The sequence below is a fragment of the Prunus avium genome, chromosome 1, assembly GCF_965620075.1.
Source record: "Prunus avium chromosome 1, drPruAviu1.hap1.1, whole genome shotgun sequence".
Taxonomy (NCBI): Eukaryota; Viridiplantae; Streptophyta; class Magnoliopsida; order Rosales; family Rosaceae; genus Prunus; species Prunus avium.
In genome coordinates, this window is record NC_142284.1 from 42,451,689 (window position 1) to 42,478,039 (window position 26,351).

General features: G+C 36.8%; 5 protein-coding genes across 6 annotated transcripts; 4 read left to right on the top strand and 1 right to left on the bottom strand.

The window, feature by feature from the left end:
• The first annotated feature begins 192 nt into the window (after positions 1 to 192).
• Positions 193 to 2,762, top strand: LOC110757812 (rhamnogalacturonan I rhamnosyltransferase 1-like). The gene is made up of 7 exons (XM_021959542.2): positions 193 to 759; positions 854 to 921; positions 1,021 to 1,109; positions 1,204 to 1,369; positions 1,460 to 1,749; positions 1,876 to 2,080; positions 2,157 to 2,762. The coding sequence occupies exons 1-7, from the start codon at positions 408 to 410 to the stop codon at positions 2,532 to 2,534; spliced, it is 1,548 nt and encodes a 515-aa protein (XP_021815234.1). The 5' UTR covers positions 193 to 407; the 3' UTR covers positions 2,535 to 2,762.
• Positions 2,763 to 4,480: 1,718 nt separating this feature from the next.
• Positions 4,481 to 6,948, top strand: LOC110757814 (rhamnogalacturonan I rhamnosyltransferase 1-like). The gene is made up of 8 exons (XM_088246812.1): positions 4,481 to 4,963; positions 5,084 to 5,151; positions 5,248 to 5,336; positions 5,449 to 5,614; positions 5,716 to 6,005; positions 6,091 to 6,295; positions 6,368 to 6,525; positions 6,620 to 6,948. Exons 1-8 carry the CDS (start codon positions 4,618 to 4,620, stop codon positions 6,864 to 6,866), a joined length of 1,569 nt encoding a protein of 522 aa, XP_088102938.1. The 5' UTR covers positions 4,481 to 4,617; the 3' UTR covers positions 6,867 to 6,948.
• Positions 6,949 to 7,092: 144 nt separating this feature from the next.
• On the bottom strand, positions 7,093 to 10,627 carry BIM2 (BES1-interacting Myc-like protein 2). Of its 2 annotated transcripts, none has more exons than XM_021959545.2 (7): positions 10,188 to 10,627; positions 9,907 to 9,991; positions 9,330 to 9,399; positions 9,131 to 9,226; positions 8,191 to 8,615; positions 7,911 to 8,040; positions 7,093 to 7,575 (listed from the first exon to the last, which is right to left on the bottom strand). In XM_021959545.2, exons 1-7 carry the CDS (start codon positions 10,285 to 10,287, stop codon positions 7,474 to 7,476), a joined length of 1,008 nt encoding a protein of 335 aa, XP_021815237.1. In that variant the 5' UTR covers positions 10,288 to 10,627; the 3' UTR covers positions 7,093 to 7,473. The 2 variants fall into 2 exon arrangements, with proteins under 2 accessions (XP_021815237.1, XP_021815239.1); XM_021959547.2 differs by lacking the exon at positions 10,188 to 10,627 and adding an exon at positions 9,475 to 9,569 and having other exon boundaries at positions 9,907 to 9,930.
• Positions 10,628 to 14,540: 3,913 nt separating this feature from the next.
• Positions 14,541 to 15,737, top strand: LOC110757811 (ribosome-inactivating protein alpha-trichosanthin-like). Its single transcript, XM_021959541.2, has one exon. It carries the CDS (start codon positions 14,601 to 14,603, stop codon positions 15,513 to 15,515), a length of 915 nt encoding a protein of 304 aa, XP_021815233.1. The 5' UTR covers positions 14,541 to 14,600; the 3' UTR covers positions 15,516 to 15,737.
• Positions 15,738 to 24,518: 8,781 nt separating this feature from the next.
• LOC110757818 (ribosome-inactivating protein bryodin II-like) lies at positions 24,519 to 25,730 on the top strand. The gene has a single exon (XM_021959551.2). The coding sequence runs from the start codon at positions 24,520 to 24,522 to the stop codon at positions 25,513 to 25,515; it is 996 nt and encodes a 331-aa protein (XP_021815243.1). The 5' UTR covers position 24,519; the 3' UTR covers positions 25,516 to 25,730.
• The last annotated feature ends 621 nt before the right edge of the window (positions 25,731 to 26,351 follow it).

The window sequence follows — 26,351 nt, forward strand, 5'->3', positions numbered from 1 at the left end:
GCACATAACTATTGATGGTTGCAATTTCTCCTGTTTTTGGTTGGGCAATATTAATGGTTATATTGCAGGTCCCTGTTTTTTCATTTAAGCCTCAAGCAAAATAACTGGAAAATAGAAAGAAAGAATGAATGAAAATGTCAAATTAATTCCTCAATAAATCATAACCCTCTAATTTCCTTCTTTAAAAGTGTTATGTCTTTTGACTCTTGCAGCTCACTCACTCCTAAACCTACACTGTCCTAAGTTTAACTCTGAGCCAAACCCAACATTGCATCTGTTCTTCTGATTTAAAGTACATTCAGAATCATATATATATGTTCTTTTGTGACACATACAACAATACTATATCTATATCCTAAACTAATTATCATATACTTGTATATCCACTATATCAAAGTTTTCAGGAAATGGATAAAAAGGATGACCCGAAGGACCCCGGATTCGGGGAGGTGAAGAAGGAGAAGCCGTTAAACAGTAAGATCAGGTACTTGAGGTACACTGGAGCCATGAAAGCTGAAGTGTTGAAGGGTTTGATTGCTGGAGGGATCAAAGCTGAAAAGTTGAAGACTTTTATAAATTGGAGCATCAAAGACCAGAAGCTAAAGGGTTTGGTGATTTCTAGGACACGACTGGAGCGGCTGAAATTGTGGGCGGCACGAGCCACAACCGTGCTGCTACTATGGGCTATAGCAATGCAGCTCAAGGCATTGGGAGAGAACTTGCTGCCGCGGATATCTAAAAGCTCTTTTCCACCTCAAAGTATGGCAGCCTTCTCATGCATGGCATGCATATGCTTCACCATATTATTATTTTCTGTGAAAATGTAACCTTTTTGTTTGTGATTATTTTTCAGGGGTTTATGAGAACAATGGATATTTGATGGTTTCATCCAATGGAGGACTAAATCAGATGCGATCTGGTGTAAGTAATTAATTTGGTCTTTCAATAATTGTAAATAAATTAAATTTGACCATGGTCCATGAATTAATTTAATCTTTGTTACCATTGCTATATATGCAGATATGTGACATGGTAGCTATTGCAAGATATATGAATGTCACGCTTATAGTTCCTGAGTTGGATAACACCTCCTTCTGGAACGACCGCAGGTGAGGCTATAGCTGGAGCTTCATCTTAATTATATAATAATATATTTATGCTGTTAATTAATTTGATCTAACCGATATTAATTATATGTGGCAGTCAATTTGAAGACATATTTGATGTGGATTATTTCATTGCATCATTGAGAGACGAGGTTCGGATATTGAAAGAATTGCCTCCTGAGCAGAAGAAAAAAGTGGAATTAGAATCCCTTTATTCCATGCCCCCCATTAGTTGGTCTAAAATGACATACTACTATAACACGGTTGCTCTCTCTCTCTCTCTCTCTCTCTCTCTCTCTCTCTCTCTCTGTGTTTAAATATTAATTGTGTTATATGCATACTTAACTACACAGATCATTCCTCGCATGAAAACATACGAAATTGTGCACTTCACTAAAACTGATGCTAGGCTTGCCAATAATGGGATTCCTGAAGAGGTTCAAAAGCTCCGGTGCCGAGCAAACTACCAAGCTCTGAGATTTGCTCGTCCAATTGAGGAGCTTGGCAAGAAAATCGTTCGGATTCTCAGGGAAAGAGGCCCTTTCTTGGTCCTTCATCTCAGATATGAAATGGACATGGTAGCATTCTCTGGCTGTACTGAAGGTTGCAATGAAGAAGAGATTGAAGAGACCACCAAAATGAGGTAACTGATTAATATACACACTGTACATTATCTTAAAAATTCCTCTTGTCATGCAGTTTGGCATGTTATGTTGTCAGATTGTCAATATGAACCATCGATTAAATAAATTCTTTTTATATATGTAAGATATGCATACCCCTGGTGGAAAGAGAAGGAAATAGATTCAGAGAAGAAAAGGAAAGCAGGATTGTGCCCTTTAACACCTGAAGAAACTGCACTAGCGTTGAGGGCACTTGACATTGATCCTAATATCCAAGTCTATATTGCTGCTGGAGACATATACAGGGCTGAGAGGAGAATGGCACCTCTGAAAGAAGCTTTCCCAAACTTGGTAATTAAACTTCATTTTAATTCATTTCAATTCATATGTAATTTTGGTAATTAAAACTTGGTTTCTCACTAAACAGGTGAAAAAGGAGACATTGGTGGAAGCATCAGATCTTGTGCCCTTCCAAAACCATTCAAACCAAATGGCAGCATTGGATTATTATGTGGCGATAGAAAGTGACATTTTTGTGCCTACATATGGAGGCAACATGGCAAAAGTACTGGAAGGGCACAGAAGATACTTGGGGTACAAGAAAACCATTCTTCTAGACAGAAGGGCTCTAGTTGATCTGATAGACCAGTACAACAATGGAACTCTGAGCTGGAACCAATTCTCAGTTAGAGTGAAGGTTGCTCATGCCGACCGCATTGGAAACCCTACTACAAGATTGGAGGTTCCAGGAAAACCCAAAGAAGAAGATTACTTCTATACAAACCCTCAGGAGTGTTTGCTATGAAGCTATGAACCAAGAAGACTAGTAATATTTCTCAATGTAATATTTTGTGTTGTGATAAAAAATTTCTTTACCTTTCAATTTCATGGGGGTAAGTTGGGATTAATTTATGGGATCCTTTTGGGGGCTGGGGATTCAAATGTATTTTCACAAGTACTATATTTTACTGCAAAATTCTGAATGCTGGGGAATCAAATTGTAAGAGATTCATGCAAAGCACAATTAAGTCAAGATTTGAGCAAAGTTTTCTTGGAAATTTATAAAGTTTTGCATTCTTCATTTTTAATTATGAGGAAATTAAGTTTTTGTTTCAAGGATGATGTGTCAACTTTAAATCTCTTGGATTCAATTTTAATGAGGTGTCGTACGGATGGAAAAGATCAAGCATATTGTAACAGAGAAAATCCAAGCAGAGATCCAAATCTATGATTTGGTACTTACATACATATACATTGAAAAGCTTCTCTCCTGCCTTGGAACTTCGAAGTTTTCGTAATCAAATGGTAGAGAGTAAAATTTTCTCCTGCCTTGGAAATCCAATCCAACCTCATCCTAAACTCAGCATTAGAGCCCAAATCATCTAAGCTATCCGTGAGCCGTGTAATTTGTTGGCGCAGATCAGTTATTAAATAAAAGAGTATTTTTCCATTTTCGAGATATTTTCTACTATTATTAGTATTTCTGTATGGAGAATCAACAAGAATATTATTTATAATAGGTAGGTCATGTCCCTATAATCATATTACATCAACAAAGGTAATTCCTTATCAATGCATTGTCCTTTTCAGTTAATTATTACATTTATTATTTTTTTTAAAGTCAGAGAAGGGTCTTGTTTTTTGCGCCAAACCATAGAAATATCATTGATAAAAGATAAAAGGTTTGATTACAACAGCCACACACAGACAACCAATCACTTAAACCCATACTTGACTCAAACAAGGATCTAATACAAATTTCAATATGGTACAAAAGATAATCACGGCGATGGTACTTCCCAAATCACAGAACTGAGGGCTTGATTTGAATCTGGCAACAAACCAATATCAATATGTCACATGTTGTCCATATTGAGATGAGCCACAACTCTTTTTAAACCGGCCATATCAATCAACATTACTTTTTTCCTTTTCGGCCTTAAATAAAAGATTCCTCATTAATAGACCCCAAACACCTATCGGTGTCTTTAATAAGCAAGCCATTTGCTATGTGCTGTATTATATATTGATACGTAATTGGCTTGTCAACTTTAAATTCGGTTTGCTTCATATATTACTCCTTTGATGTAAATGGTATTGCACACAAAATTGCCATGATTCACATTATAATTATAATTAAATATTCTATAAATAATAAATAAATAAAACCTATCATCCATCGAGTTCACAATCATATTAGTTTTTTTCTTTTCCGAAAGGCAAAATCAAAATAATTTAGATTTATATGTAAAAAAAACCAATCTCAGTGTGTTTGTCCAAAGCATTTAGGAACGGAAATATATGTAAATTCAACCTTCGTCCCCACATTTTTCACCAAGTCCAGTACCTATTCTACAACATATTTTAGGGTCGCTCGACGCTCATATAAAAGAGTTAGAAAAAAATTAGTTTTTTTTCTTCTTCTTTTTGTGCTCCCATCAATATGATATTGATGACTCGATGTATACTAGTTTATGAAAATATGCTTGTCGAACAGTTATTGTTGTGCATTTGATCTCTATTGGCAAATTGAATGGTGATGCCAATTGGCTTACATTTGCCTGGAAATGGCTGATGTGTGTGTCTCTGATGGATGACTTGTTCTTCATTTGTTTTCAGGCCTAAATAATGGTAATGAATAATCCAAACTCTCAATATTTATGAGAGCGTAAAATAGAAACCAAGTACATGTCTTCCCTTTAAAAGCAGCAATATACAAAACAGCTGGTTGGAAAAACCACCCCAATTAGGAGGCACCTTTTTATTAATTCCTCAAAAACCAACCTCAAAATTTCCATCTTTTATATTTTCCGTGTATAATTTGTCATTACAACAAAACCGTACGTGTTTTTGTTTCTTGTACATGCATAGTGTTGTGTGGTGGAGAGATGGACAAAACAAAAGTTGCAGGTTTTGAAGAGTCTGAGTTTGGAGAGGAAAAGGTGAAGCAGTATAAAATGGAGCACTATCTGAATCACTTTGGAGGAATCAAAGTGGACAGAATTGTAGGAGTGTTCAATTTCAAAGGGGAGAGGCTAACGAGCTTGATCATTGCACAGCCGAAATTATGCAGACTCAAGCTCTTTGCCTTTGCTGCCACAACCATTTTGCTTCTCTCTGTCTGTGCAGTGCAGTTGAGCACGCTCAGCGACATCATAAAGCCCCGGGTCTTGATGTTCCGCTCTAACTCTCAGCCTATTGCTCCGCCGCAACCACAAACAACTGAAACTGAAAGTGAGTCCACAACTTTCTCCTAAAGTTAGGAATCTTTGTTATGCCAGCTGATAATTAGTTTGATATACATTGTTGGCCGGTTCTTTGATATCTTCGCCATCTTAATAATTAAAATTCTAGGGGATTATGAGAATAATGGATATCTGATGGTCTCATCAAATGGAGGGTTGAATCAAATGCGAGCTGGTGTGAGTGATTTTTATACTGATATCTCAGTCTCAATTTGCATATTTATACTTGGAAATTCAAGTAATGCATACATGCCCTTAAAATCTACACTGCAGATTTGTGACATGGTAGCTATTGCAAGGTTTATGAATGTCACACTTATAGTTCCTGAGTTGGATAATACCTCCTTTTGGAATGATCGCAGGTCAGTCGAATTTAAAAACTCCGCCCTCTTGTCTTTAACCTGAAGAACCTTAATTAACATATAGATTATCAAGTTTAGTAAATTTGACTAAGTTAAATACTTAACATGGCAGTCGGTTTGAGGACGTATTTGATGTGGATTACTTCATATCATCGCTGAGAGATGAGGTTCGGATATTGAAAGTTCTGCCTCATAACCAGATCAGGAGAGTGGAGATAGCTACTCTCTATTCCATGCCACCTGCTAGTTGGTCTAACATGTCATATTACGACCAAGTGGTTGGTTCCTAATTCCTGTTTAAGTATAATTAATCATGGTATTTTGTGTTACCAAACTTAATGTTATGATTAATCTTTGGATATAATCTATGTGTAAACAGATTCTTCCTCGGATAAAGAAGTATGGAGTTCTGCATTTTACTAAAACTGATGCCAGGCTTGCAAATAATGGGATCCCGAAAGAGGTTCAGGAACTGCGGTGCAAAGCGAATTACAAGGCTCTGAGATTCACTCCTCCCATTGAGGAATTGGGGAAGAAGATTGTTCGGATTCTGAGGGAAAAGGGTCCATTCTTAGTTCTTCATCTGAGATATGAAATGGACATGTTGGCATTTTCTGGTTGCACTGAGGGTTGCAATGACAAAGAAATTGAAGAATTGACAAATATGAGGTGAGAGACCACCAATCTTAACTTCACTTTCTCAAGCTCGTATTTATGAATAAAATTTAATTTTTACACGTTATATGTCCAACAGGTTTGCTTATCCATGGTGGAAAGAGAAAATAATAGATTCTGAAAAGAAAAGAAAAGCTGGGTCATGCCCTTTAACTCCTGAGGAAACTGCCCTTGCATTGAGGGCATTGGATATTGATCCCGGCATCCAAGTTTACATCGCTGCAGGCGATATATATGGAGGAGAAAGGAGAATGACATCTCTGAGATTAGCCTTTCCCCATATGGTTAGTTGCTTGAACCTTAAGAAACTATTATATATGCATGTGTATGAAATGTGTTATTGTTGTGTGAAACAGGTTAAAAAGGAATCATTGCTTAGAGCCTCAGACCTTGAGCCCTTCCGCACACATTCGAACCAAATGGCGGCATTAGATTACATTGTGTCACTGGAAAGTGACATCTTTGTTCCTACTTATGGAGGAAACATGGCAAGAGTTGTTGAGGGTCATAGAAGGTATCTACATATATGTTATCAAAAGTTTCTTCATTACTTGTATTAATTTCTTTCTCACTAACAATTAATATCAAAATATATATTATATGTACAGGTACTTGGGATTCAGGACATCAATTCGTGTAGACAGAAAGCTTCTGGTGGATTTGATAGACCAGTACAAGAACGGAACTCTGAGCTGGGATGAATTTTCCCAGGCAGTGAAAACAGGGCATGCTGATCGCATGGGCATCCCAACTCACAGATTGGAGATTCCTGGCAAGCCCAAGGAGGAAGAAAATTTCTATAATAACCCAGAGGAATGTTTGCCGCCAATTCCTAAAAAACCAAAAAGTCTGTAAATATTTACATGTTACATGTGCCATTAGATTCCACTCCCCAATGACAAAAAGTCTGGGATGTTTTCTTTTCCTTTTATTAACGCAATTTTGCTATCCAAATACTCAAAAGTGTAAGGTTATTCACAGAAAAGCTGAAGGTTCCTTGCACTGCAGGTTCTTCACAATGAAGATAGTTTCATCAGTAAATTCAATGACTGAAAAAAAACAAACAGATGATGAACTCCAATGAGACAAAATTCTTGCCACTTCATACAAGCATGCCGTGTCCTGAATGTTTGCTCTAAACCAATAATGCCCAGGACACAAACTACCAACTCAATTACCAAGAAATTGGCCCTGAGTGGCTCCATTACATTAGAAATAATTATGTACGATACAGCTAAATTACGGGTAATGGGATCCCCTAAGATGGGTTACTCAAAGAAATCTATAAATTATGGAAACGGCTCTAAACACGAGTTCAATGAAATAGTGTTTTAAAATTTTTAAATAAAAAAAACATACCACCCCATGTACACTAACCAGAAGATGACACTATGACATCCCAAATCATAACAAAAGAGTAAAATCTGGAAGAAATCAAGACAGAGGAAACCCCGCACTAGTTTTATGTCTTCATGCGCTTATGAGCTTGATCTGAGTCCTCTCCACTGCCAGCATCCCTAAAATGTGCCACTGTTTGATTGCTTGAATGGGGAATCTCATGATCCTGGAAAGTAGTGATCAAACTATAAGATTATCCAGAATGAGAGGTTGACAGATCCATAAGAATGGATGAAAAGAGTGTTGCAATTTAAACTAAACAGACCCACATGCTTTTCGAAAGATGGCTAATGGAGAGAGTTTTCAGGGCAGTGGAAGAAAAGAAAACAAAAGAAATGGAACCCTTTATACTTTTCCAGTTCTTCAGAATAAAATTTACTTGCCATTTCTTTTGGCAAGCAGGAGAATAAAGAATCCAGGTGCTTTACAGGTAGAAGAACCCAAACCCTGCTTACCTACCAACTCCACCATAAGAACAAAACTCAAATACCTAATATGTACCTTAGAAGCAGGTGTTCCAGAGGATAGCCCTCGGTTCGCACGATTTCCAAGATCAATCTGCACTGAGACACTAGCCTGTGACAGATCAACACCAGCACTCTGCAGTGCTTGATTCAGAGAGTTTAATAACCTGTTCATCATCAATTTTACGCCTGTTACCGTCTTATAACGCAGGACACAAGCTATATAAAAACCTCTCAGCATATAACAGAAATTTTTCATAATTTTTTTTAATGTTTACCAAAACCATAAATCCTATAAATATAGCATGAGTACCCACCCTTGTGAGTAAACACTTGAGATGCTTATTGTGCCACCTTCAATTGTCAGCTCCTCCTGTTGATTCAGTGTATCACTAGCACTAGTGGTGGGGCACTGAGTTGATTGGGCATCAGAAACTGGTCCCTGAAGAGGATGGGCAAGTATACCATCACTTCTGACAGGGGCAGTCATGTTAACCGGCAGAGGCATAGGCAGAGGAATTGCCTTGTTCACTATCTCAGGTTGCCGATCCATAATTTTGGAAGCAACATCCCTGACAGGATCAGATTCTACTGGATTCTGCGTGCTATTTGCAAGCATGTTCGGGGTGATAGAAATGCTATTTTCATCAAATTTTCCAGGAAATGGTGACACTGCACCAGTATCATTCTTTCCAGCCTGAGGATGACCCACAAAACTCTGCACACGCCAGTGACTATTTCTCTGCTTCACGCAGGGTAGGGTGTAAGTATGTTAGATCAAGAAGTATCTTAAACAGGAAATTAAGTGCCATATTCAGAAGCTATCCTCATTGTGCCCGAAAACATGCATCAGAAGCAGCTTAATATAATTCCGCCTTATCAGAAATTGAGCCCATTCCATAGTTACCCAATAACTCAACACATTATGCAATTAATCAGTGACAACACCTCCAAAAAGGAAAAAAAAAAAAAAAAGTTATCACTACTGTTGAGCTCAAGACAAGGCATTAATGTTTCCGTACTCTTGTAAAGCTTTATGGTTTTTATGCAGGAAAGCAAGCAATAAGATCCTCTCAAAACCCTAACACCCAAATAAAACAAAGATCCTCTCTAGTTCAGGATAGTATAATCGCATAGATCAATCCTAGTTCTAAAGAACGCACATATACAGCAATTTAACACCTGGCTTTGAGCATACAGGTGGACATAGCACCTTAACACCCAGACTACATAAGTGGGCAAAAGTCAGAACATTACCCACGGCATTAACTTTGTGGGCTCAGGACTCCACCCCTGGTATGAACCTTCATATTTTTGGACTTTTCCTTGTAAATATTGTACATACTCAATCACCTGCCAAAAAAAAAAGTGATAACCCATGAACTACGCTTAAGTACTGTGCTTGTAAAACAAGTTTAAAAAATTACACAGTTTATCCACACACAAACAACAGTACCTCAAGCAGGAATGATGCCGTATCTCTCTTTTGATCACTATGGGGTATTAAATCTCTCAATATCTGGAATCTGTAAGAAAAAGATTAAGCTCCCTCAAGCTCTATTGACAATCAATCATACATTTCTTGTTAAAGCAACTCATACCCTGCACTACCAATTCTTAACATCAGAACTTCAACATCCATGATGTAACCACCAAGTGGCACGTCAACACTCCACAACAAATGGACGAATTCCCCCTTGAATAAAAGAAAACCATGCAAGCTTCAAACTTTATCTACTTTATAGAACAGGAACCACTCAAGCAATTGACTTGTTAAACAAAAACATTTATAATCACAGGTAAACAAGTAAATGGTTAAATTGGCATCATCCGCTAAGCAGAATTACCATCCGTACAAACATCAGAAACACTTCCTAACTAATAACACCAACTAATTGTTGAATGATGAGAAGTGCGCAATGATCTATGAATATACCGCCGGCCCCGCCCTTTCTGTTTCGAAGCAATTACCCCTTGACTAGATTAAATTTCAAATGAGAATTTGATGGAAAGCAAATGCAAATAAAGCATACCTCTCGTTGATCTTACTCCTCCTTCGCTGCTCCGTGACTGAATGTTTCGATCGTATAGCACTAGCCTTATCGTTGTTCTTGGCATCTGGTTTCCATGATCCAAATTCCGAATTTCAAATTACAAACTAGCCTTATCGTTGTCCGCTCAAAACATATGAAGATGAAATCTTTTGTGCCGAATTACAATTGCCAAAGCAGTAAAGCTAAAAAACATATCGATGGATCTACAAATACGAAATACCCATGTGTAAAAAGAAGGTGGGTAGAGATAAAAAGGTCACCTTTGCTGTTGGAATTGGAAGAAGGGCCCTCTTTTCTGGAGACAAATTCCTCGTCGTCGTAGTCATCCTCCTCCTGATTGCCTTTGGCTAAGGTTCTCATCCTCCTTCTTTGTGAATTGAGATGGGCCTGGATTTATATTCCAAGATTTTCTGCACGAATCTGAAAAGCACCCCAGATAAGAAGAAAATCTCAGAAATGTCAACACCCAAAGGTGCAATTGGAGATTTGAGGAGACTGAGAGTGTGCTTTTTGGATGGTTGATTGAGAATTGAAGTTGGATGAGGAATTTGAGTTTGGGTGTATTTGTTTTTCCGACTGAGCAAGAACAAGGCACCACCTGTGTATGTTTAATTAAGGCAGCAGCAGCTTACACTGCTGTTTCTGTTTGGGCTCTCTGCATTGTGACCTGTGTGTGTCACCATGACTCGTTTGCGCGAACTTGATGGAGTGAGACTACCATGTGGGTGACCTCATGCGCTTCCCGTGAGGTCACTTAATTCGCGTTTCCTTTTCCTTTTTCTTTTTCTTTTCTTTTTGGGGTATTATTGTCACGATGTAATGAACGACTAACAATTCACATGTGTTGTTTAAGAAAATAAATAAATAAATAAATACTTCCACAAAACAGAATATATATGGTGATTTTCTAAAAAATAATATTAAATATATAAACTTAGTACACTAAACTTATATAATTTGTAAATAAATCATATGCAAAATAAACGTACAAATAAAATACTACCACATCAGTTAGTATCTTGTTTCAACCCGCCGTAAACCTAATGAGTTATTATTTCAATTCAATCTTATATGCTAAACGCGGTCTAAAATTATCTTTTTTATATAATAATGATTATTTAATTCGTTGTTACTCATGTGAACTGACTAATGTTGATTTAACAAGATATGATGATTTGGGCTGCTCAATTCTCTTGCAAATGCCTTCCTCTACTGTTAGCAACAGGCCTTAATTTGTACTCATTGGGTTCAATATTCTTGTGTAGTTTTTTGTCTGTTTAGGCTTCGGCCCAAGCGTCCCTCTTCACAATGAGACCAGAATGAGGGTTTTGGTGAGGAGAAATTTTTATATGTTCCGGTTATAATGAGGGGTCCTCAATAGCCGTTCGATTAGACTATTGGATTGAACCCCTCATTGTATTGTAACCTCACAACATTTATAGAAGCTCGCCACTCTTCAACTCTCTCTCTCTCTCTCTGTTTCGTATTGTGGTGCAGCTGGTGGATCTCCGTCATCCATGGAAGTGCGACGGAGATTAAGAAGAGTCCATAAGAAACGAAAGGACGTGCTTACTATGTGCCTACATATATTCCCATAAACTACACCCACGTACGTTCCTACGTTCTTTGCTTTGCATTTTGCTCCTAATTTCCTAATTCCTATGCTGCGCTATTATATTACCTCAATCACTCCGAAACCTCATCTTCTTCCCAGATTGGTTCACATAAAAGATGGAGCCTGCATTCTAGTGACACCTGGGGCACAAGTCCCCACTCATCCCACCACGTGGCACGCATCTACCGGTGCATGCCCCTCTCCAGCTAATTAAGATTAGCTTCGCAGTGGTGGATGAATGAATGAACATATGATCTTTCTGTTCTTCAACATAATCTCGACTTGATCGATTGGATTTTTTCCTATTTTCATGGCCCTCTAAACACAAATTAACACTTTTTTTAACGTTTAATATTTTCACTGGAAAATTGTGTTAAATTTCCAAATCATTAGTTTCAATATGCCTCGTGTGGTTTCACAGAATAAATATTTAATCTCGTCCATAATCTTCTTGTTTCAACAAGTGGTGAAGTTGTGGGCAAAGGCATGCGCCTGTGTAGCTCTCTCCATCTGCCTCATAGTTTGCATCCCCTCTTTGATCCTTGTGTTTCTACCCTTCTTCACTGCTTTTCTGTGGGCACTTTTTCTTTGTAAGATCTTGTGTTTTTTCAGATTGTGCCCGCAATTTAGATTTCTAGAAATGAAAATATTCTTCAATTACTTGTCATGCACTGCAACAAAATTTATAGGCAGCAGCAGCAGCAGAAGCAGCACATCCAATTCCGAGTGTGATTATAATCACAAGATTAATAATAATAATAATAATAATGAGTTAATAGCCAAGTCTCTTGAGGATAAGCAGGAGAGCGTTGACTTGGATCCCTCTGAGCTTCCATGTCTGTATGAATCTGATTTTGATATTGAAGAAGATCATCAAGAGATCAACGGCGAAAGAAGGGTCAAGGAAAGGACGGGTCATATTCGCACTTACCATGAGGAAGGCTCATGGCAAGTTGTGGTTTCTAAGCCTGCCCCGAGCAAGAAGAGAGAGCCTCAATCGGTATGTATGTGTTCAATAATATACAAATATATTCATTATCTCAGTTGATAATTTCATGTTGTGATTAACTTCCCAATTAAATATGGATTAATTATTGTTCTGTTTTAATTCTTTTGGAAACAGTTCAATGATGTTTTGTCGTTTTGGAAATGCAAGGAGAAAGGGCAGGAGACATAGAAGGAAAAATCCAACATCTCTTGTGGAAAGATTGTATAGCTGGCTTGGACTTGTTGTCTTTTTTGACATTGTGCAGTAATGTTTAATGGATCTCCACCTTTTATATGATTGTTCCCTATTTTGACTCTTCCTAGCCTTTCTTAATCAGCGCATTTCCCTAATTCTTCTAATCAAGCTCTGGGAGTTTCGAACCTTTGTTCACAGAGCTTGAGGCGAAAGAGAGCTCAATATAATTATAATATATTGTATATTATATAGGCGTTTTAACAGAACTTAGAGAATAGAGACGGGGTTTTTTTATAAAAAAAAGAAGCAATATTCAATCATATTATTTAGATTTAAACAGCTTACGCAACTTATATAAACTAATAAGAAAAAGAACCTTTCATCACTTGATTAATCGAACCTAACTTTGTGTGCTGAAGAGAAAAACTTTGCTGCGGCAACCATGGTTGCCTCTGTCCCAGAACTTATTGTAACAGATTTTTCCCTCCTTACATTTTCATCTTTACCAGCTGATGATGAAACAAAGAAGCATGAACTGATCAATGAACTCAATCTTGTTGAGCCCCTGATCTCTTTCTTCTTGTCCTTGACCATCTTGCTTGTCAAATATTCGACTTGCATTATGTATCAGATGAACAGAAGCAGAATTCGATGAATATGATGTATAGAAACAGTAGAGGTTTTTAAACTTGTAACTAGTTTATGTTGTTGATTTGTTTCTTGAGTATTATGAAACTCATCTGCGCCGTTTGTTTTATAATCTCCGGTTACTTGCTGGTCAAGTTGAATTCAGTATAAACTTGACTTGATTGGTTCTGAGGGAAGGAAAGATCCCAGTACACATTGGTAGATTGTGACGTTTGCTTGGAGACCAAGTCTTAAACTGCAGGTGGCAGTCATATAGACATAATCCAAATCTCAGGAGATTGTACAGAAGTCAACATTACTTTTTGAAAACAAAGTACAAACGTGTGACAAAGATAGACACAAGCGACAAACACTCGTCTTGAATGAATTGAATAGTCTTTGTTAATGAAAGAAGAAGACTGAATGAATGAAATTGATGAGCAATTGCAGACCACTACGTGTTCAAGAATCTATATTGATTAAGTTCAGAACGAACTTTTCTGTCAAAACTATTAGCAACATATTATTTTTTTTCTCGTGAAGGGACTAGGAAGTTCATAAGAGGTCTTCTTCTTTGTCTTTATTACGATATTTTTTTTTATTTTTTATTTTTAAAAGATCAAGGTGTGTGTGACTCACTTTTTTGATTAATTGATTTCGGATCAAGCTCAAAATTTGAGAAACATATCATACCTACCACTCTCGTTTAATGTAGGAACTTAATGTGACCCACTTGTTTGACCAATTGATTTCCGATCAAGTCCAAAATTTAAAAAACATCATAATATAATGAGAGAATTCATTTGGTGAATCGATCTTTACAACTTTGTCTACATTTTAAATGAGCCGTCGACCTCTAGACATCTTCTGGGCTGGGGCCGACTGAAACTTTTGGACCCAAAACATCAAAATCATAATTTTCCCCTCTTGAACGCCATCTTTTATGTCAATTTGATATTTTAATGTTAAATTTCACGATATTATTGTCTTATATAGATAAGGATGACTTGGCTTGAGTTTCAACATGGGCTGCACTATTTTAATGGGTCAAGTCAAAGTCCAACAAGGCTGCAGCAAGCCGAAGTCGTCTGCATAGCTTCTAGTACTTTTCCACCAAGAATGGCATTGGCATCGATCCATGATTTCACTATATATATCGATATCACTGCTACTCATCTAATTAATGTACACAAATCTCTCGAAAATAACAAGCTTCAATATATTTGCCTTGTTCTTGCTGCTCTTAAAATGGCACTGTCCTTCTCCACTAAGAATACAACCCCCCAGAAATACCGCGACTTCATAGAATCTCTGCGACAGCGACTCACAGCCGGACGATCTAAATCACACGGTATCCCGGTGCTGCCTCGAAGAGAAGATGTGCCAGACGCACAACGCTTTCTTCTTGTTGATCTCACAAACTCTGGAAACAATACCATCAGACTCGCAATCGATGTAGTGAACGCTTACGTGGTGGGTTATGCTGCAGGTGGCCGATCCTACTTTCTTAAAGAAAATGCTCGTGAGAATCCGCCTCCAATCCACACCCTGTTCCGCGACACCACTCGGATGCCTCCTCTGGACTTCGACGGCAGCTACACCGGGCTTTCGCGAGCTGCGCAAGAAGCAGTACAACGGAATATAGCACGTGATCGTGCTCGTAACCCAGCAGTGGCAGGTCTGCATCCGAATACACCTATTCTTGAGCGGATACCTCTGGGACGCAATGAACTAGATGACGCCATCAACCTGTTGCGCTTGGCACCATCCCAATCCGACCAAGCCGTAGGGTTTATAGTGGTAATTCAGATGATCTGCGAAGCGGCAAGGTTTCGGTTCATTGAGGGTCTACTCCGCAATAGCATGAAGGATGTCTACGATCCCATTATACCAGGCCTTGCAATTCGGAGCCTGGAAACCCATTGGTCTGATCTCTCTGAAGAGATCCAGAGGGTTCCGGCCAATCAAACACAATTCCACAAGGCTGTTGTGCTCCATAATATCAGAAATGAACGCGTTGAAGTACGCAGTGTTGACTCAGACGTTGTTCGGGGTGTCGCTATGCTGCTCTACGACCGAAACCAAAATGCCAATCCTGGACCTTCAGCAAAAAAGCCTCTGTTAAAGAATCTAAAACCTCACATCGGAAAACCCACAAAATAAATACAACATATATAATGAGTGGTTCCGGTAGGATGTGCTTATAGTTGTGGACAATGCGTCTCTTTGAAATACGTTGTCCTCATGGATATTACTTCAACTTAGTTGTACCCCAGCTTTATATATGTCTTTTGTACCTCTGTTGTTTGCTTGTACTCTTCCGTTTTGAGAGGTGTGCAAGTCGATTGTCGTGTGTTATCTATAAAATAAAGCAAAGTTAACTTCTGTTCTTCAATATAAACCTGTTCTCCATCGATTGGATTTTCCTTCTTTTTTTTGTGTACTTTTTCTTTGTAAAATCTTGTATTTTTTCAGATTGTGCACCCATTTTAGATTTCTAGAAATGAAAAGTATATATTGTTGAGTTACTTGTCATCTACTGCAACAAACCTAATATGCGGCAGCAGCTAGCACATCAAATTCCAAGTGTGATCTTCATCATCCACCTCATCATCACAAGATTATCATAGGAGTAATAATAAGTTGAGTTAATAGCCAAAGCTCTCTTGAGTATAAGCAGGAGAGCGTTGACTTGAACCCCTCTGTATGAATCTGATTTTGATATTGAAGAAGATCATCAAGAGATCAAAGGCAAGAAAAGGGGTCAAATTTGCATGTATGAGGAGGGAAGGGTCGTGGCAAGTTCTGGTTTCAAAGTCTGCCCTGCGCGTATATTTAATATACAATATTCGATATCTCACCTATTAATTTCCCATTTTCTGATTTATTTTGATACAATTCTATGATGTTTTGTCGTTTTGGAAAAGCAAGGAGAAAGGAGAGGAGCCATAGAAGAAAAAATTTAACACATCTTTTGTAAGATTGTATAGCTGGCTAGGACAGTTCCTGTTTTATTTATTTTTTTGTCTCCTCCTGACCTTTCTTAATCGGCCTTTTACCTAATTCTTCTAATTAACCCGTGTAAGTATCTATCATATATTTTTTAGGTTGTAAACAATATTTAGAGATAGGGGTAAAAATAGCAATAGTCAACCATATATATATTCATATGTAAGAGCCAACTTATACAAACTTTGTAGGGAACCCCTAATTACATACAAATTCAAAAACAAAAAAAAAAGAATTAAGCAAAAGAGCCTTTCATTTCATCACTTGATTAATCGAACCGAACTTTGTGTGCTGAAGAGAAATGCTTTGCCGCAGCAACCATGGTCGCCTCTGTCCCTGAACTGGTTGATACAGATGTTTCCCTCCTTGCATTTCCACCTTTACCAGCTGATGAGGAAACAAAGAAGCACGACCTGATCAATGAACCCAATATTGTTGGGCCTCCACCGTCTCTTTTGTCCTTGATCACCATCTTATTGCTTATCAAGTTTTTTCGACTTGCAATATATAAATTGGAGGAACAGCACCGGAATTCCTAGAGCAGCAAAAAAGAAATAACAGAACCAGAGTTTTATGACTATGAGGTTTTGTTTGGAAACAGCAGTAGCTTCAAACTTGTTTTCTTGAGTATTATTAAACCCATCTGTGCCCTTTTATAATTTCCAGTTACTTGATGGTCACGTTCAACCAGTACAAATTTGACTTTATTGGGTTCAGAAGAGAGGAGAGGAAAGATCCCAACAAACGGGTAGATTTTGACGTTTTCTTGTAGACCAAGTCTTAGAAATCTATTTTATTGTGAATCAAAATCTTTGAAACTGTATATCTTGGCACCTATGGGTCAAATATTCTTTTTAGCTCGCATGCAAGGCAAGATCAAGTACAGCTGGCAGTCAAACATATGTTATATAACTAACTAATGAAAATCCTCAGTAGATTATACATAAGTCAACATCACTTTAGAAAACCAAGTAAAAAACGTGTTAACAACAAGACACAAACTAGCCACTCGTTTTGAGAAATTGATGAGCAATTGCTGTTACATGAAATTGCATATAGTTCCAGATTAAGTTAAGAATGAACTATCGAGTTAAACATGATTTTTCTTTGTTATGGTTTTTTTTTCTTATAATACAAATGATAGCCTAAATTACTTTAAATTAATCTACGGAAAGAAATTCGAGCATGAGTGTAAGGTGGACGGACTCACTATTCTGGCCTAATGCACGTTTGCAATTATGTTTCTTTTTCTAATTTCCTATTGTTAATACTAAAAAAATTAATTGAGCAGCATACATCTTCTGAGGCTAGGCTTAAGTACTCACACCCATAGCCCAAATCCACTATACCGTTCAGCTCAAGTCCCGTTTGGTTCATGGGAAAGGAGGCTTGGGGATGAGAAATCAATTGGTTTCCCATGTTTGATAAGTTCAAGTATGGGAAATCCTTGCCTTGCATATGGGAAAGTACCACTACTACAAAAAAACACTTTGCGCGACGAATGATTTTTGGTCGCGCAAAGGAAAATTTCGTCGCGCAAACTTTGCGCGACGAAATTTTGGTTGCGCAAGTTCTGTCGCGCAAAACTCGTAAAGAAAGGGTTTGTGCGACGACGAAAATTCTTCGTCGCACAAAGCCACTTTGCGCGACGAAGGATAACAACTTGCGCGACGAATCATGACGACTTTGCGCGACGAAAATAACAATTTTGCGCGACGGAAAATAACAACTTTGCGCGACGAATATTATCAACTTTGAGCGACGAAAGTTAATGTCTCGCAAATGTGCTTTGCGCGACGAATGTTAACGTCGCGCAAAGGTTTGCGCGACGAATTATTCTTTTTTTTAATTATTATTTTTTATTATTTGAAAATTTTAAACTAAAATAAACTAATTTAATAGTTTGCGCGACGAAATATTTTGTCGCGCAAGGTTTTTAACATTTTTTATTATTATTTCTCTTATATTAATTTCATTATATTAATTTTTTAAATTTAATTTAATTGTATGATTTTATTTTTCTTAATTACTTTAATTTAAATTGACATATTCAAAATAAAATTACATAAGAAAAATAGTGGTCAAATTATCCAATATACATAATATTCAAAATGTACACTTAAATTAACAAAGTACAATAGTAAAATCTACAAGCATCTTATATCAAATCCTCAACTTTAGCCTCAACAATTCCCTACAAAAAAAAAAACAAATATTGTCAAATAACAAAACAATAACATAAAATAATGACAAATAATTGACATAAACTCAAAACTAACTCCAAAAACACATATTAATGAAAAAAAATTAAAATTTACAGAGAAGTGAGTGTGAGAGAATTAGAGAAGATAGTGAGAGAGAGAGAGAGAGAGAGAGAGAGATGAGAGAGTGAGTGAGAGTGAGAGATGATGAAAAGAGAGATGAGAGAGTGAGAGAGAGAGAGAGAGAGAGAGAGATAGTGAAGAGAGAGATGAGAGATTAAGTGAGAGGAGTGAGTGTGAGAGAAATGGTAGGATTTGGGGAGTGGGAAAGAGAGAGAAATGGTAGGATTTAGAAGACATTGAGAAAATGGTGGAGGAGTTATTTTGCTTTTAAAGAACGTATCACTTTGCGCGACGAAATAATATATTCGTCGCGTAAAGTGTTTAAAAAAAAAATTTTTTAAAAATTCCCATTTTCGGTGCCCGCAAAATTTTTTCAGTTTTGGGCGACGAATTTCTGGTCGCCCAAACTTTTGCGCGACCAAAATATTCCCGCATCCCATTTTTGGTGCCCGCCAATTTTTTAGAGAATACTTTCCGCGGCGAATACTTATATATTGGTCACGCAAAGTCGAAATTTTTTAAAAAAATCCTATTTTTTGTGCCCGCCAAATTTTTAGAATATATACTTTGGGCGACGAATAATTATATATTTGTCGCGCAAAGTCGAAATTTTATTTATTTTTTTAATTCCCATTTTTGGTACCCGCCCAAATTTTTAGAGCAAACTTTGCGCGACGAAAAACATATATTGGTCGCGCAAAGTCGTAATTTTTTTTTTAATTTTAAAAAAAATTTCCCATTTTTGGTACCCGCCCAAATTTTTAGAGTATACTTTGCGTGACGAAAAACATATATTGGTCGCGCAAAGTCTTAAATTTTTTTTTTTAAAATTTCCCATTTTTGGTACCCGCCAAATTTTTAGAAAATACTTTGCGCGACGAATAATTATATATTGGTCGCGCAAAGTCGAAATTTTTTTTTTTAATTCCCATTTTTGGTACCCGCCCAAATTTTTAAAGTATACTTTGCGCGACGAAACACTATATATTGGTCATGCAAAGTCGTAATTTTTTTTTTATAAAAATTTCCCATTTTTGGTACCCGCCCAAATTTTTAGAGTATACTTTGCGCGACGAAATATTATATATTGGTCGCGCAAAGTTGTAAATTTTTTTAAAAAAATTCCCATTTTTTTGCCCGCCCAAATTTTTTTAAAAAATTTAAAGCTACTAATAAATATATATACTATTCAATTTCTTAAGTGTTATACGTTCAAAATAAACAAATTTAAAGCTACTCAATGATCCAACCGTCAAACTTGTTTGTTTATACTTCGAGATCATATACGCCAAAATTCGGAAAAAATAAACATTAAGAGATCAATTAATGGGACAAAACATTTCGACGGTTATAAAAGAAAAATCAAGATTTAACGGTTATTTCAACTCTGATTTTGATGATTTGTTACAGCTACACTTCTTGACCCTATATGAATACAATGACTGCATTCGATCATCAATTTAAAGTATTTACACTAGTAGATACCACAAAATCTTATGTTATATTTAATAAAAGTATAAATAAACTCTTAATTGTTAGTGAATATATTGTTTTGATGGGATATGTATTCTATGAAACTAGTTTCAACGATCCAACCGTCAAATTTGTTTGTTTATACTTCGAGATCGTATACCCCAAAAATCAGAAAAAATAAATATTCAGAGATCACGTAATGGGACAAACCTTTTCGATGGTTATAAACAAAAATCACGATTTAACGGTTATTTTAACTCCGGTTTTGATGATTTTTTACAACTACACTCCTTGACCCTATATGAATACAATGACTCAATTTGATCTTCAATTTAAAATATTTACACTAGTGGATACCACAAAATCTTATGTTGTATTTAATGAAAGTATAAATAAACTCTTAATTGTTAGTGAATATATTGTTTTGATGGCATACGCATCCTACGAAACTAGTTTCAACGATCCAATCGTCAAACTTGTTTGTTTACACTTCGAGATCATATATGCCAAAAATCGGAAAAAATAAACATTCAAAGATCAAGTAATAGGACAAAACTTTTCGATGGTTATAAACGAAAAATCATGATTTAACGGTTATTTCAACTCTGATTTTGATGATTTTTTATAGCTACACTCCTTGACCCTATATGAATACAATGAATCAATTCGATCGTCAATTTAAAATATTTACACTAGTGGATACCACAAAATCTTATGTTACATTTAACAAAAGTATAAATAAACTCTTAATTGTTAGTGAATATATTGTTTTGATGGCATATGTATTCTATGAAACTATTTTCAACGATCCAACCGTCAAACTTGTTTGTTTATACTTCGAGATCATATACGCCAAAAATCGGAAAAAATCAACATTCAGAGATCAAGTAATAGGACAAAATTTTTCGACGGTTATAAACGAAAATTCACGATTTAACCGTTATTTCAATTTCGATTTTGATGATTTTTTACAGCTACACTCCTTGACCCTATATGAATACAATGAACCAATTTGATCGTCAATTTAAAATATATATTTTCTAACAAAAACCCAATCCGAACTACAATAATATATGTTTCTAACAAAATATTAGTCGCGTAAGACTTTGCGTGACAAAGTTTAATTTTCGTCGCGCAAAGCCACTTTGTGCGACGAATTGTGTTTCGTCGCGCAAGGGGTTTTTTTTTACTAGTGTACGGAGGAAAGTGAAGCCCTCCTACCCCCTGGGTTTTGTTTTCCTTTTAATGGGAAAGTTTGGGGAAAGGAGCCAACGTTAAATACACATTTTTCATAACCATATTGTCCCCATTAACGAGTTAGAATTACAATATAGCATTAAAGGCATTCTTTTTTTATTTGATTTCATATGGGTATAATTGGAAAATTAAACAAACTTTGTTTTACATTCCTACACAAACCAAACATGTGAAATAAAATAAAGTGGTATTTCTCAATTACTTTCCCATGATTACCAAACATGGGAAATGAATCTCAATTTCCTACCCTTTGGGAAATGACATGGGAAGTGATTTCCCCTTAAATCCATTCCGCGAACCAAACGGAGCCTCAAGGCTTCAGTTAGGGATTGAACCCCCTCAACTTTAAAATGGATCATCAAAATCACAATTTTGCTCCTCTTGCAAGGGAGTGGAGTGGAGTGGACTCAAATTATGGTCCCTAAGAGCATCTACAATCTTGCTCCCTATTCTTTAGTTAAAATTTAGCTAAAAACACACAAAAGTTATTTTATGAGCTCTCTATAAAATTTGAACTTCAATCATCCCTAATTTAGAGAGTCATAAATACTATAGTTATTTTTTTTAATTCAATATGATTGGTTCATCTCTATAAAAAAATATATATATATAAAAAAACAGTTAGTATTAATTAAAAGTTTAAACTATGCATAGAACAAAGCAACATTAAATTAGAGGGAGCCATTAGGAGCTCTTTTTATCTCCTCAGATTTAGGAGCTCCTAGAGGTATCCTTATTTTAGGAGGTGAATAGAGAGAATGGTTGGAGTTGTATTTTTCCAATTCCTCCCTAAATTTTTTCTAATGAGATGGTTTAGAGAGCCCATTGTGGATACTCTAAATAAAATAAAACCAAACATAGACATCCATAAAAAATAATAAAAATAAATCAATCAATGCCATATGTTATTTGAATTTCATATTTAAGCGTTATTTTTATTTCATATTTATGCGTTTTGCCCTTTTTCCCTATTTTAATCCAATTATCCGAAATTGTGAGCTCTACAGCCGAAGGGGTCGGTGGCTTCCCCATCTACCATCTTTCTCTCCTCATCTCCCTTTCTCCTTTCCTAGTTTTATTCCCCTCTCCTCTTCTCTCCCTAGATTCGTTTGGATTTTGGGTCCTCTTGCTCAAATCTATCTGGATCTTGTCTTTCGTTTGTTTGTTTGTGTGTTTTCTATTGTAGGTCCTTGGTGACTTTTGTTGCTCCAATCCTGGACCTTCAGCGAAAAAGCCTCTGTTAAAGAATCTAAAGCCTCACATTGGAAAACCCAAAAAATAAATACAACATATATAATGAGTGGTTCCTATAGCATGTGCTTATAGTACCGATAGTGTGCGTGTCTTTGAAATACATTGTCCTCATGGATATTACTTCAACTTAGTTGTTTACTTGTACTCTTCCGTTTTGAGAGGTGTGCAAGTCGATTGTCGAGTGTAATCTGTAAAATAAAGCAACGTTAACTTCTGTTCTTCAATATAAACCTGTTCTCCATCTTTTGGATTTTCCTGCTTTTGATTCTTGTGTTTCTAGTCCTTTCTTCACTGCTTTTTTATGGGCACTTTTTCTTTGTAAGATCTTGTGTTTTTTAAGATTGTGCACCCATTTTATAGATTTCTAGAAATGAAAATTATATATTGTTGAGTTACTTGTTATCTACTGCAACAAAACTAATATGCGGCAGCGGCACATCCAATTCAAGTGTGATCTTCATCATCCTCACCATCACAAGATTATTATAAGAGTAATAATCAGTTGAGTTAATCGCCAAAGCTCTTGAGAATAAGCAGGAGAGGGTTGACTTGAATCCCTCAATAGATCAAAGGCAAGAAAAGGGGTCAAATTTGCATGTATGAGGAGGAAGGGTCGTGGCAAGTTCTGGTTTCAAAGTCTGCCCTGCGCGTATGTTTAATATACAATATTCGATATCTCACCTATTAAATTCCCATTTTCTGATTTATTTTGATGCAGTTCTATGATGTTTTGTCATTTTGGAAAAGCAAGGAGAAAGGAGAGGAGCCATAGAAGAAAAAAATCTAACACATCTTTTGTAATATTGTATAGCTGGCTAGGACAGTTCTGTTTTATTTATTTTTTTGTCTCCTCCTGACCTTTCTTAATCGGCCTTTTACCTAATTCTTCTAATTAACCCACGTAAGTATCTATTATATATTGGACCACATTATCAAAAGCATTAAAGTATACATAGCATTCAATTATTCTCATTATAGGACCACATACAAACTATCAAAATTTCTTCAACCAAAGACCATATATATAGCATTCATACCATTTCGCCCAACACTTTGACCTTATTTCTTTGGCATTGCTGTGCTGTGAAAATAATCTCTGTCAAATTTGTTGTGAGAGAAATCAGCTGTGAAATGAAGCTGTTTGGCGTCTGGTAAACTTTTTGTTAAAAGTATTGTTGGTACGGATTCCCGTATAATCCAAAAATGATTGCCACATAATCATTAAACCCAACGCATCTTCAAAATTGATTTCTGCATAATCAGAAAATGAAAGCACCTTATTAGTTGTTTTCCCTAATAGCTTTCTCTTACAACAATTTTTAACAAGTGATTTTCTCATAGTTTACCAAATGGGTTGTGCTTCCCAAAATTTTTAAAAAATCACTTATCACCCCAAATAAGCAATACCAAACAGACACTAAAGCATTCATACATTGTCTTCACATGACACCAAACTCCAATTTCCACCAGATTTAGTTTTCAGATTGCTCGATGAAATCTTCTCTCAACTTTTTTGTCAAAAATGTATGAATTCCAGCCAATCAAACTAAACCCAACAATAAGTATTTGGCCAAAATCACTTTGTCGTTTTCGTATCTTTTCTTTTCTTTCGCCAAAAGAAAAGAAAAGAAAAGAAAAGAAACTCAGAGTCAGAATCAATGCAAGTTGTGTTCCACAGTTCTCATTCGGGAGAAATTCTTGGGTGGTAAGATAAGATTACTCAAATAAAATTATTCGGTGCTGTTTCTAATCATCACTTTATTTTTATATTCTGAAATAAAATTAGAAAAGGAAAAAAGAAAGCAAGCTGTCATTCGTCTCTCTACTGTTGTATAAAAGCTGATACACACATGACACTAGTGTATTGTATTCATTCATTCAGAAAACACAGAGAAGTAATTTTCCATACAATTTTCTTCTCTCAGTTATTTCTTCTGTTTGTTTCTCTGTTTGCTTTAAATATGATACTATCCTTCTCCACTAAGAATGCAACCCCCGAGACATACCGCGACTTCATACAAGCTCTGCGAGACCAACTCACAGCCGGACGACCCACATCACATGGTATACCGGTGCTGCCTCGAAGAGAAGATGTGCCGGACGCGCAGCGCTTTCTTCTTGTTGATCTCACAAACTCTCAAGGCAATACCATCAGGCTCGCAATAGATGTGGTGAACGCTTACGTGGTGGGTTATGCTGCAAATGGTCGAGCCTATCTTCTTCAAGAAAATGCTCGTGATAATCGGCCTCCAATACACACTTTATTCCACGACGCCACCACTCGGATTGATCTGGGCTTCGACGGCAGCTACAGCGGGCTTTCGCGGGCTGCACGAGAAGCAGTAGAACGGAATACACCACGTAATCGTGCTCGTAACCGAGCTGGGGCTAGTGCGCATGACAATACACCTGTGCTTGAGCAAATCCCCATGGGACGCAATGAACTAGATACCGCCATCAGCCTGTTGCACTCCGCGTCATCCCCAACCAACCAAGCCTTAGGGTTTATCGTCATCATTCAGATGCTGTCAGAAGCGGCAAGGTTCCGGGCCATTGAGGGACTAGTCCGCACAACCATGCGGGAAACGTACGATCCCCTTATGCGAGGCCTTGCAATGGAGAGCCTGGAAACCCATTGGTCTGATCTCTCCGAACAGATCCAGAGGGCACAACAGCGCAATGAAACAGGCTTCAATAGGACTATTGTGCTCCACAATGTCGGAAATGAACGCCGCGAAGTAAACAGTGTTGATTCACCCTTCGTTCGGGGTGTCGCGATGCTGCTCTACGACCGAAACGGAAATTGCAACCCTGCATCTGGACCTCATCGTCATGATGAATTGTAATTGTAATACTTCAACTTAGTTGTCTTTTGTTGTTTGCTTTGCTTGGTTGACTCTTCCGTTTTGAGAGGTGTGCAATTTGCAAATCGTGTCGTGTGGGTAATAAAATAACGGCCAGCAAGGTTAACTTCTGGTCTCCAATTAGTATTTTTCACATGTAATATTGCTGTCACTGGAAATTGTGTTAATGATTCAATGCCTCTAGTGGTTTCACAGAATAGCAAGTATACAATTTCCATGACCTTCTTGTTTCAGCAAGTGGTGGAAAGGCATAGGCATGCGCCTGTGTACTTGTCTCAATCTTCCACATAGAATTGCACCCCATATTTTTTATCCTTGTTTCTATATCATTCTTCACTGCTTTTTTATGGGCACTCTCTTTGCAAGATCTTGTGTTTCTACCCTTCTTCACTGCATCCCATTATTTTCTGGTCGTGATGTGAACTAGTAAAGTATATGTGGCTACCGTAAAGAGGATTTCAGATCAAAGAGATTAATTCTTCGTCATTTAATTGAGATGAAGGCACAAAGAGATTAATTGACCGAATGATGCAACAATAATTCATATACATGTGTGTGTATATATATATATATATATATGTGTCACACCTTTTAATTTCATGTACATTTCAAGCATTTTCACTTCAGCCACCCACTTTAGATATTTGTGGAGAGTTGTGTGTTGTACACACCTCTGGCACCAACTCCAGCAGCTGATAGATATTAATTATGACATATTAATATTTAATACAATGAATAGGACTTGTTCTCTTTTTGGACATTGTTTAATGGACCCACACAAGCGACGAATCGACGGCTTCAAATTTAACCATATATTT